The sequence below is a fragment of the Canis lupus genome, chromosome 10, assembly GCF_011100685.1.
Source record: "Canis lupus familiaris isolate Mischka breed German Shepherd chromosome 10, alternate assembly UU_Cfam_GSD_1.0, whole genome shotgun sequence".
NCBI lineage: Eukaryota > Metazoa > Chordata > Mammalia > Carnivora > Canidae > Canis > Canis lupus.
The window spans coordinates 69,508,337-69,520,432 of record NC_049231.1 but is presented as its reverse complement, the minus strand read 5'-3'; the positions used below and the strand labels follow the sequence as shown (position 1 = coordinate 69,520,432).

The 12,096-nt window shown below is 43.9% G+C and overlaps 1 protein-coding gene across 18 annotated transcripts in view; it reads left to right on the top strand.

Moving 5' to 3' along the window:
- AAK1 (AP2 associated kinase 1) overlaps window positions 1–12,096 on the top strand; it is a 156,429-nt gene that overhangs the window by 117,392 nt on the left and 26,941 nt on the right. For 16 of the 18 annotated variants that reach the window (XR_005366224.1, XR_005366227.1, XR_005366226.1 and 13 more), the window contains exons 13-16: window positions 919–1,155; window positions 4,405–4,637; window positions 6,016–6,191; window positions 8,505–8,609. Coding sequence is in view for 14 of the 18 variants with exons in the window: in XM_038551504.1 (XP_038407432.1) it covers window positions 919–1,155; window positions 4,405–4,637; window positions 6,016–6,191; window positions 8,505–8,609 (751 nt within the window). In the remaining 4 variants the exon portion in view is untranslated. The remainder of the gene's footprint in view (window positions 1–918; window positions 1,156–4,404; window positions 4,638–6,015; window positions 6,192–8,504; window positions 8,610–12,096) is intronic. The other 2 variants (XM_038551499.1, XM_038551500.1) reach the window with 2 other exon arrangements.

Here is a 12,096-nt window from a genome sequence, read left to right as displayed (position 1 = left end):
ATAAACAGGCAGCTATGTGCTGACGTCTGCTTCTTTGCTAACCCTCTAAGTCTGCCCCAGAAGGGAAACAGTATCCCCTTAGTGAGCTCTGCAGCAAGGAACAATGTTTGGGATATTCAAAGACAGGATCTTGACTTTTCTTAATCAGTAGGCCCTCCTTTGACCTGCACGCACGTACGTGTGTGTGTGTGTGTGTGTGTGTGTGTGTAGCACAGGCCTTAGCAGTGAGGAGCAGAGATGGACGAAGAGTATCCCAGTCCGCAGGCAGCTGATAAGAGAGTGTAACTTGAGAGCCGTGGCTATCACCGTGAGATCAAGCATCAGCCGGCGTGGTGTGTGGTGCGTGGTGCGTGGTGTGTGGTGCGTGGTGCGTGGTGCAGTATACCGAGCATACCGAGCCTTTTGAACGCTGGAGGTGGGGCAGTGAAGGGGCTGGAGCCGCAGGGGGGCCGCTCGCAGGAGGGCTTGGCGGACTCTAGCCGGCTTAGCAGTTAGGTTCTTGGTGTGGTCACGGCTGCATCCTGTCGGTGCAGTGAAGCCTCTTAATCCTGGCTCCTTCCAAATCCCTTTACAAGAGGGATTACTTCTGTGGGCGGGAGAGCATTTGTTAGCTCGTTACCCGGGGAGTCGCGAGGTGCCCAGCGGGATGGGTGCCCTCGGCTTCCATCGCCGCCGCCCAGGAGCCGGGCTGCCGTGCGGGAGGCAGCACAGGGCAGTGGCCAGCCCGGCGCTGCCAGGTCAGGCCGTCGCGTTGGTTTGCGTGCCCTGGGCTCCCCCCGAGAGGTGTGAGGCTCAGCTAAGGGACTTCTGCCCGCCTGTGCTCAGGCCTCGGCCTGGGCTCCGTTGCTGCTGAGACATTCGTCTTTTGCGAGCTACTGTTCTGAGCGGCCCCTCCTCCCGTTTGCCGCTTGTGCTCAGTTTCAGGCCGTACACCCCGCAGCCCAGCAGCCCGCGATCGCCCCGTTCCCCGTGGCGCCCCAAGGAAGCTCTCAGCAGCCCCTGATCCAGAACTTCTACCAGCAGCCGCAGCAGCCGCCGCTGGCCACGGGCCTGCACCAGCCGCAGCTGCTGACCCAGAAGGCCGCCGCCGCCGCTCCGCAGCCCCCCGCAGCCCCGGCCGCAGCCCCGCAGCCGCCCCCGGCCCAGGAGCCCCCGGTAAGAGCCCCCGGCCAGGGCGGAGCAGCCAGGCCAGCAGTCAGGGCTGGGTCCCGGCCGGAGGGGCGCAGCGATGGGGTGGGGGGCTGCTGCATCCGGGAGAGGGGGCTGCCCTAGTCTTGCAGTTGAAATATTTGATTCTTTTTCTTGATATATCCAAGGTTGGGATGAGGGGTTCTGTAGAAGGTAGAGCTTGGGAAAAAATGATTCTAGGCTACCGATGAAGGTGAACATTTTTTTTTTTTTAAGATTTTATTTATTTATTCATGAGACACAGAGTGAGAGGCAGAGACACAGTCAGAGGGAGAAGCAGCAGAGAGCCCGATGCGGGACTCGATCCCAGGACCCGGGGGGTCACGACCTGAGCCAAAGGCAGATGCTCAACCGCTGAGCCAACCAGGTGCCCCGAAGATGAACACTCTTATTTATCACTCTAAAATTAGACTGGCATTAAGATCTAGTCACTGCTGGTGCCAGTACTGAGCAGTGAAGGACCTAGGTAGGCTAAGAGCCAGTCCCTTTCAAACTGGGCCCAGGCTAGAAAGGGATTACCCAAGACTGATAGCACAGCTGGGGCAAGAACCAGAGAGTCCTGATCTCTGTTCAAGGATAATAATAAATGCTCATGCGGGGGAGGAAATGATCAGCAACCACTGACTACATTTCTTAGGAGGCTCCCCTTTGCGGTCCCTCTCTGGGGAATGAATTATGAGCCTTCTCCATGTTCCTTGGCTGAAGACATACTTTGAGCTCTGCTCCAGGGAAGAGCCAGAGAGCTTCCCAAATTTGACCCACCCCTTCCTTTCTCTGGTGACCCTTGGCAGGACTTCCCTAGATAAGCAAGTGAGTGACTGTAAAGAATACCCTGAAGCCATCTTAAAGCAATAACCTATGAAAGGAAAATGGCAATATGCCATAGGTGTTTATTGGAATCTTACTAGTAGCAGCCAGAAGAACCAAAGCAACCTAATTGTTTAAGAACCCAACTCTGCGGCCATTAAAAATCATGGTTATAAAGTTTGCACAATAGTATGAAATGCTCATGAGCATGAGATAATGTTGAAATTATGGGAAAAGTATGTACTTGAAAAGATGCCAAAAAAGATAAGAAGAGCTGTATTAGGATAGTGGGATGGAAGTCTGGATGGGTTTTCCAGACCTTTGTGTATATTCTTTTGTGTATATTCTTACATTCCTCCATCTGACTGTACTCTTTTTATAATCATATATTTTGTTCTTTGAAACAAACTTCAGCAAGACAGACATCTGAGTCTACTTTGATTCTACTGTGGTTTGTGTGTCCTCCGTCCCTTTCCTAATCCCATCTTTGGCGGAGACGTGATGGTGAAGAAAAGGGAGTCCTGAGCAGTAATGAGGAGACATAAATTTTGTCCCCAGTCGAATCTCTGACCTTGAGTGAGAGCCTAGCCTCAGGGGGCCCTGGTCTCAGCTCCTCTGAAGCCAGGCAGTTGGAATCTTTGTTCTCAAGGCCCCTTTTGACTCATATTCTTAGATTTGAAATGGAAATAAAACTGCCTGCATGGTTGTTGTGAGGAGTAGCTGAATGGATTGGATGGTGGGGTAAGATGTCCTCATGAGGGAAGCACCGGGTCCTCGTGTGCTCCCTACGGGGATGGGCAACAGGAAGGGAAAATGTTCTCCTAGTTGTCTGGGCTCTTCAAAATAAAGGGACTCGACAGTGAAGTAGACCTTTCTCAGGGCAGTGAATGTCTTAAACTCCAAGAGAGAAGCTGACCTAGGTCTGTCCGTAAAGCCAGTGTGGTCTCTGTGGGTACCGGCTCTGCCTTGGCTGACGCTGGCTCCTGGAGGATGTTGTGGAGCCGAACCTCTGGTCTACATGGAGGACTCTGCTTCTCCCTCAGAGATGCCTCCCTTGCTTTACCCTCTGACCTTAATTTGACTGATTTAGAGCTTTGTATTGTGTCATTCATTCAGTTGATGAGCAGATGTGTCCTCATACGTGCACATAATCTGCCTTAGTAAAATTCAGAGTCTGCATCAATCCAGGGACAGAAAATCCCAGGCTGCTGGCATCCTGACCCCAGCAGCTGGCCCCTCTGGTTTCCTTTCTCTGTCAGGACCCATCCTCGAAGGCACCAGATGTGAGAGCTGAGCTGCAGCACGGAAGGACGTCTTAGTCTCAAATGAGAGATTGGAGGGAAGGGATAGTTCAATACCTCACAGGCCTTTACCATTCTAAGTCCTTTTGTCTCTGGACTGACAGGATTCAAGCGTTAAGTGGCCTTCTTAATGCTGTTTTGTGTTCATCTCCCTGCTGTAGCACTTTGTAGACTGTGACTGATGCTTGAAGTCTAACGACGTGGCCACAAGGATATTCCTACCTATTTGTTTTTCTGGGGTGACACTTTGCTCTGCCCTCTGAAAATGGCCCAATCTCAAGAGTCCTTGTGTTATATTAGATCAGGTTCCATCAAGAGATTTTCAAATTTTTTCTTATATCTTCATGTATTGTCTACCTGGTTCTTCAGGGCCACCTCTAAACCAAAGGTGGGAACAACTGAATCCCATTGCCCCAGTGCTGTCCATTTTCTCAGAGAAGCCACAGAAATGGGATCTTGCAGCCCCATCTTATCAGGGAAATCAAGAGCCTCAATAACAAAACAGAAAAAAAAAAAAAAAAAAAAAAACTCTACCATTTACGAATCACGGTGGAATCCTAAGTTACTCCTAACCAGAAGTCTGAGCTGTGTCAGTCGAGGATCTCTAAGCAGAAATTTCTCAGCTCACGCGTGTTTCAGCTGGAGGTGTGGCTTCATTGGCTTCTGCCTGTGGAGGTAGATTGCTCAAAGCATGCCCTTTGGAGGCATTCTCAGTGAGTTCCTACGTGACCCCAGAAACAGAAAGTGGTCCTACAGGATACGCTCTTGATTTTTGGAGTGAGAAATAGCTTCTGCAGTCTTAGGCTCTGGGCTGTACTGTGTATGGATACTCTGTGTATCACTGCGGATGAAGATGGAAATTTATATATAAGCATCCCATAAATGCCGTACCATCAGTCCCAAAGTTATAGCTCAGATTGTCAAAAAAAAAAAAAAAAAAAAAAAAAAGATCGTCAACAAGTCTTTTTTCTTTCTGGGTGTTATTGGTAAATTCAGCCATTTGAGTCCCGCGTTAGCTCTCATGTGGCGTTTTTTATTATGTTTGTCTGTTTATTTGCTTTCCCTTCCCCCCACCCTTTTTGGGAACACTTGCTGTTTATTTTCCTAGCAGATTCAAGCCCCAGTAAGACAACAGCCAAAGGTTCAAACAACCCCACCTCCTGCCGTCCAGGGGCAGAAACTCGGATCTCTCACTCCTCCATCATCCCCCAAGACCCAACGTGCTGGGCACAGGCGGATTCTCAGTGATGTAACCCACAGCGCAGTCTTTGGGGTCCCTGCCAGCAAATCAACCCAGCTGCTCCAGGCAGCTGCAGCTGAGGCCAGCCTCAATAAGTCCAAGTATGTGGTGCTTCCCCTTTATCTTTTTTACTTTTGTGGGCTGGGGCTGCTGTGGGCCACTGCTGTGTCATTCTTTGATGCTGTATGTAGATGTGTGTGTATGCACATATAATGGTACGTGTGTGCCTGTTTATTAAGAAACTGAATTTGCCTGTAGTATACATAGACCAGACTGATCTTAAGACATAATTTCATACTTGTTTACTGTTTCCATCCTCTCAACCATCCCATCTTCCACAGAGTTTTGTTTTGTGTGTGTGTGTGTGTGTGTGTGTGTGTGTTTACTGGACAAATTAGATTTTGTTATTTATGTATGTATGTATGTCCCACGGAGCATTTTTTAAATCAGTCTGACCAAATCTCTCTATGATGAAAGTCTTTCATTGGCTCCCCCTATCTAAACTCCATAGGCTGTTGTATCACATCGGTGGACTTGTTGTTCTCCATCTTTGTGAACACTTTGTTCATCCTGGGCCCTCTCCCCGAACTGCCATTCTCCTCCTTGTCCACCTAGGAAATGCTTATTTATTCATCAGTTTATTCATCAATTTATTCATCAGTCCTTGGTGTCACATGTACGTTTGTCAGAACCTTTTTTTGAGCATGTATCACATTACATGATCATTATCTGTTTGTGTGTCCAGCTGACCTAGCCTGCAAATTCCTCCAAGACAAGGACCATGCCTTAACCTTTGTAAATCCAGTGACCAGCTCCGTGCCTGAAATAAAGTAGATTGCAATGAGTGTTTGCTAGGTAAATGCAACTTCAGACCCTCAGCTTTCTTGGAACCATGTACTCACTCCAAAGTTAAAAATCTCTAAGTTGTTAGTTAAATGCAAAGGACATCAAGAGAGGCTTTAGAAGAAAATTAGGTAATGATACCTGGAAACACAAGATAGTGAGGACTGTCTTTATTTCTCCTTAACTGCGATGGTTACTGCTCATGGCGGCCCTCCATTCTCTGCGTGCCAGGTCCTGACAGATGGGAGGCAGCCTGAAAAGGCATCAGCCCCAGCCCTTCTGGGGTCGGTTATTGTGGATATTACAGTGGATGCCTCAGGAGGTACAGGCCTAAGAACAGGTTGCATTGTGATTCGGGATTGAAAGGAGTTGCAGAAGAGACCAAAAATCTAAGCAAGAGATTAAAGAAGCAGTGGGGGATAGTGGATTGTGAAAGAAGGGGAGACATAATATTTCACACGGTGATTAAAGTATCTGTGGAAACCGTCCAATTGCCATGGAACATCCTTTTAGAAAACTACTGCAGAAAATAATGGTTTATTTTATTTTTTTGAAAATAATGGTTTAATTCAGAAAACAATCTGGTCTCAAAGAAAAAGTAGATTGACCCTTTTTCAACTTTTTTTCATTTCGTGGGGGTGGGAACCTACCTAGGTCTGCAACCACCACTCCATCAGGCTCTCCTCGGACCTCCCAGCAAAACGTTTATAATGCTTCCGAAGGTTCTACGTGGAATCCCTTCGACGATGACAATTTCTCCAAACTCACAGCTGAAGAACTGCTGAACAAGGACTTTGCCAAGCTGGGGGAAGGTGAGCAGTTGTCCTTCTGTGATTCTTAAACCCTAACGCTAGAGGCATATGTGTGTGAAAACTCAGGGTTGGGTCTTTCCTTCCCTTAGAGGCTTGCTTGGAAGTTGGAGCGCAAATTGCTTTCTGTGTTTCGCAGAGCACTGACATCTTCTCATCTTCAGGAACTCCTGGCTTGCTGTGGGTGGCGGCACACAGAGTGGGACACTATTAGGACAGATTTGATAGCATAGATCAGGATATATGGTCGAGCATGGTCATTCCTTGGGGGAGTGTGATGGTTGTTTGTCCTAAGTGTTTATTGTCCCAGAAAGTTGTAACTGCTTACCCAGGAGAGTGTGTCCCCCCCGTGGACATTGCATCTTGACCACCATCAGAGCTCTGTAGTACGGTTGCTGACTGTGGAGAGGTAACCAAATAAATAGAAGGTACCATTTCTCAAAAACCCACAGTTTAGGGCCCCCTGGGTGGCTCAATGGGTTAAGTGCCCAACTCTTGATCTCAGCTCAGGTCTTGAGCTCAGTGTCATGAGTTCATGCCCTGCATTGGACTCCACGCTCAGCGTGGAGCCTACTTAAAAACAAAACAAAACAAAAAATGCACAGTCTATTTTGGAAAGGCGGGACTCATGCACACAGGCACACATGTGCACTTTGGAAAACAACAGCATACCCTGGGAAAATTCTTCAAATAGAGTTCCTTGGCATTAGACCAGAGCACAGGGTGGTAAAGGAATGATCAGAACCAAGGGAATGATACAAACTTGGACCATACCTTTTAATTTTACTCTTTTTAAACTTTTGTTAATCTCTTTTAACTATGATTTTATAGATGTCTTTCAAAAATGTACATTACGGGCAGCCCTGGTGGCTCAGTGGCTTAGCACCGCCTTCAGCCCGAGGTGTGATCCTGGAGACCCGGGATGGAGTCCCATGTCGGGCTCCCAGCATGGAGCCTGCTCCTTCCTTGGCCTATGTCTCTGCCTCTCTCTCTCTCTCTCTCTCTCTCTCTCTCTCTCTCTGTCATGAATAAATAAATAAAATCTAAAATCTTGGAAAAAATGTATATTTACTTTCTTATTCTTTTAAACAAAAGATAGAGTATAGGATTTAACTCTGACAGCTAACTCATCATCAAATTATTTCATTGTTGGGTATGCTGCTTATTGTTCTAGAATGGACAGGAATACCTTCACGGGCTATTGAAGACTCTTGTACTTTTGCACTTACGAGACTCCCAAGTTTTAAAAATCTTGTGTCTATTTTTATTTTTCATAATTTCCTGTCTCTCTTCTGTCGCAATAAACTGCTGCCCTTGTGCCTGTCCCTCTTCAGTCTCACTCCTGCCATTTCACCCATGCCACCTTCTCATGTGCTCTCCTGAACTGTTTCCAACACGGAAAACAGATTGGCAAACTCATCAGAATTCTATAAAAACAAATAGATTGAGAGTAAGGACTGGAGGCATTTCTGCCTATATAATGTGCTTGAGCTTTGGGGCTTCAGCTCCAGCCATCTTTTTTGTTGCTTGCTTGCTTGCTTGCTTGCTTGCTTGCTTGCTTGCTTGCTTGCTTGCTTGCTTGCTTGTTTATTTATTTATTTATTTATTTATTTATTTATTTATTTATTTATTTATTTATTTATTTATTTATTTATTTATTTATTTATTTATTTATTTATTTATTTATTTATTTATTTATTTATTTATTTATTTATTTATTTATTTATTTGAAAAAATTTTTAGTTGTGATAAATATACAGGGGCACCTGGGTGGCTCAGTTGATTAGGTGCCTGCCTTCGGCTCAGGTCATGATCCCAGGGTCCTGGGATGGAGCCCCGCGTCAGGCTCCCTGCTCTGCGGGGAGTCTGCTCTTCCATCTCCTTCTGCCCTCCCCACCCCCGCTTGTGTGCGCACGTGCTCGCTCCCTCTCTCCCTCTCTCGTGCGTGTGTACTCTGTGTCTCTCAAGTAAACAAGTAAAATCTTTTTTAAAAATTGTGATAAGTAAACATAACACAACCGTTAGCTTCTTAACCACTGTCAGGTGTACAGTTCAGTAGTGTTAACTACACACACGTCATTGCACCTCCAACCTCCAGGACTTCCACCTTGCAGAACCAATGTGCTATCTTCGCTTCTGACAACTTCCTTCCTTTTCTCAGCTCTCGTCTCGGTTACTGCAGCGACTAGACAAGGACCTGTGAAGGTCCCCGGTGTTGCCACAATGCAGTAAGAGGAGTCAAGTCTCCCCTCCGTCCTGTGAGTGTGTGTCGTGGAATTCTGCTGGAGGGCGCTGACTGCTGTCTTGTCCTTCCAGGCAAACATCCTGAGAAGCTCGGAGGCTCTGCTGAGAGTTTGATCCCAGGCTTTCAACCAACTCCCGGTGACGCTTTTGCCACTCCCTCGTTTGCTGCTGGAACCGGTTAGTATCGCAGACGCCTGAAGCACGGGGCTCACTGTCGTTACCTCTGCACTTTCCACTCCGCAGATAACTCTGGTGCACCACGGAGCCCCAAATCTTGGTGCAAACGTGTTTTCTTTTATTCAGAAATATTTCCAATATAAAGATAGGGAGAAAGAAATATCTAGAATCATTTCAAATTAAAATGACAGGATGATGTGTCAGTAAGATATAGGATTGTTCTGTCTAGTTCACGCACATACTTTAAGCAAATATTTCTAAATTTAAGAACATCACTGTTAATGTCTTGTAATTGCTTAGGTCTTTGGAATGACTTGAAGAATTCTAAGAATTAAATGATGTATCCTCTATCCAAGATTCTGCTGAGCTGTGTTTCTGTGCCTCTGTGTGTGTGTGTGTGTGTGTTTACAAGGAGAGGGAGATCTCTTTTTAAATTAGACCTTTTTAAATTAAAGAAGCAATAGTAAAAGACTAATTTTCTCCTTTATTAACAAAATTATACACCGTCAATTATACTTCAATTAAAATTTCTTAAAAATTAAAAAATTGTACATGTTTATTATATAAAAGTAATTTATAGACAAGTGTAGAGAAGAAAGTTAAAATCCCCATAGTCTCACTGCTAAGAAGTAGCACAAGGTACCATTTTGGTGTCTATTTTAGTGGCATTTACCCTTTGTAGGGTCACGATATCTTCGTGAATGTGATGAAATTTACAGATCTTCTTCCTCACGAAAATATACGACCACAATTTTGTAAATAATTGTTAGCTTCAGCTTAAGACTCTAATGTACATCTTTATAGTCTTATTTTAAAACCAAATTTTCTTGCTTGCTAAGTCTGGCACATTTCCCACATCATTAAAGAAGCTCCTAAAAGATAAATTTTAAAAGATCTATGTTAAATTGCTTCATATGGATTTGTCCTAATGTATCTAACCAAGTAATCTCTGTTTTAAACATTAATTTGGTTTCAGTGTTTTCCTGTTATAATTCACTCAGCAACAGATAGGAGGTTTTGAGTATGTATATTCCTTGTGGATAAGGAATTTGATATGCTTCTGAAATTGATCTTTTTTAGTTATATTGATTAATTTCTGATTTTATCCTTATATATTCCTTTCCTCCTGTCTTCTGTAAGTGTGTTAGTAGTTTTTCTAATGTCTTAGGTTCATTTGTTATTGGAACTTTGGCTGTCATGTAATAACCTTTACAGTTTCTTTAAGATAACTTCTAGAAGATTATTGGTTAAATAAAAGATATGTGTCTTTTAAGGTTTTTGATACGTATTTCTAAATTGGCCTCTGAGAATGCTATACAAATTTTATTTTGATCATCAGTGAAAGAGTAATTCTTCCTCCATTTCCCCATCCAGCCCCACTCAGAGGCTGTAGACAGAAGGACAGTGTTTACTGGCCATTATTTCTTCTGGGATTTGTGGTGTTCGTGTCTTTTGCCTTTTTTTTTGAAGTTCTTTTTTCATTTTGTTCTTATTTGTCCTATATGTAAACGTTTTCCCCAGTCTATCATTTGTCCTACACAAGTCTTATCTCACCTGACCCTTAACACCATCCCCACATCAGTCACAGTTGCGGTTACTGAGCACAGACTAGCATCTTTTCCAGGGTCACATATCTAGGAAGCAGCACAGCTGGGACACCATCCCTCTGGTTCCAGAACTTCCTCTCTCAGGTTTTCTGCCACACAAAGAGGCAAATTTAGTAATATTTTTTTCTAGAAAATCATCTGCAATTTTAATGTGTATTGAATAAAATAGAATAATGCATTTAAACCTTTTATACTATTTGTATACATATCAGTTTTCACTGTATGTATTTGTGTTTCATTTTTTTCTTGGGAACCTTAGCAAGAAATCTGTTGTTTTAGCATCTTTCTAAGGCAACTTTTAGATTTATAAAATCTACTGTTTTTCTGTCTTCTAAATCCTTAACTTTTGCTTTTATTTATTTATTTATTTATTTTTGATTACAGATCTGTTTTTCTTAGGTTTGCTTTGTCAGTATTAAGAGGAACACATAGTAAAATCTTTAATATTCTTCTTAAAAACATAATGGAAGTGTTTAGCATTTTTCTCCCATTGTAATAGTGATTTTCAGCCAGCTTGAGAGTGTGGAGAGAGGTTCATTGTAATCTGCTAGAAGACTTGTCCACAAATATTTCAGTATTCTCTTCTCTCTTTAATTGCCCAGCCCACCCTGACCTTTGAGGATTACACTGTTTATTGAGGGTGCTTGCTAATAGGTGTGCACTTCCCTCGTCAGAAAAAACCTGATGTTTTAATCATATCCCATAAGTCTTCATGTGATATTCTCGTTGTTACTCATTTGGAATACCTACACATTGGCCTTATTTGGGGCATGCTTTTTAACATTAAAAAGTTAAAATGTTTTGTGTTATTCTTTATTTTTAGCTTTGTTGTCTTGCCTGTGTAGTTTATAAATGTATTGGTATTTGGGTCTGGTTTAAAGTGCTTGAAGTTCAGTAGGTCACATGTTGACCAAATGTGTAAAGCATTGACCGTTGTCCTTGAGATAGAGCATCACACCAATGACCAGCTATGGTACTAGGTAGGATAGAGCTTCTCTGGAAAGAGGGCTGTGGAATAAGCTCTAGGAGAGTCTTCTTTGGTGTTGAATCCTAGCATTTAGTGTTGTGCTTGCTTCAGTATAGATTACTGAATGAATGAAAAGCGTTGCTGTTTGCCACAGGTTAGGCGCTTGGATTCATCAGTGTTGACAGAGGTCCTACACATTTTCCATCTGCCCTCAGTTTCAGTGCCTATAATTCCTACTTATCACATGTTTTGTTGTTTGTCTATATGAACTGGCTTTTTTTAAAGATTTGTTTATTTATTTTAGAGAGACAGAGCATGGAGGGGAAGGGCAAAAGGAGAGGGAGAGAGAGAGAGCTTTAAACAGAGCACCAAGACTGATGGAGGGTTCGATCCCATGACCCAGATGGAAACCAAGAATCCAGAGCTCAGCTGACTGCACCATCCAGGCACCCTTGTATGAACTTTATCAAACAGTTTTTATTTTTGTTTTAGCCTGTTCTCTCCCTTTATGCTTACTTTAAAGGCTATAAACGGCTGTATTTTTTAAAGGGATTTAAAGGCCTTGCCTTAAAAAACATACTTTTGAGTAAAGTTATGACAGTAATAACAGTGAACATACACTGAGCATTTCCTACATGCTAATAAGCCCACTGATTAAGTGCTTTTTATGCATTATTTCAGGTAGTCCTTAAAACAACCTTCAAGGGACGCCCAGGTGGTTCAGTCAGTTAAGCATCTGTCTACCTTTGGCTCAGGTCATGATCTCAGGGTGCTAGGATCCAGTACCCTGCTCAGTGGGGAGTCTTCTTCTCCCTCTGCCCCTCCCCACCTCGTGCTTGCTATCAAATAAATAAATAATCTTAAACAACAAACCAGCCCACAAGAGGTTAAATTACCTGACCAAGGCCACAAC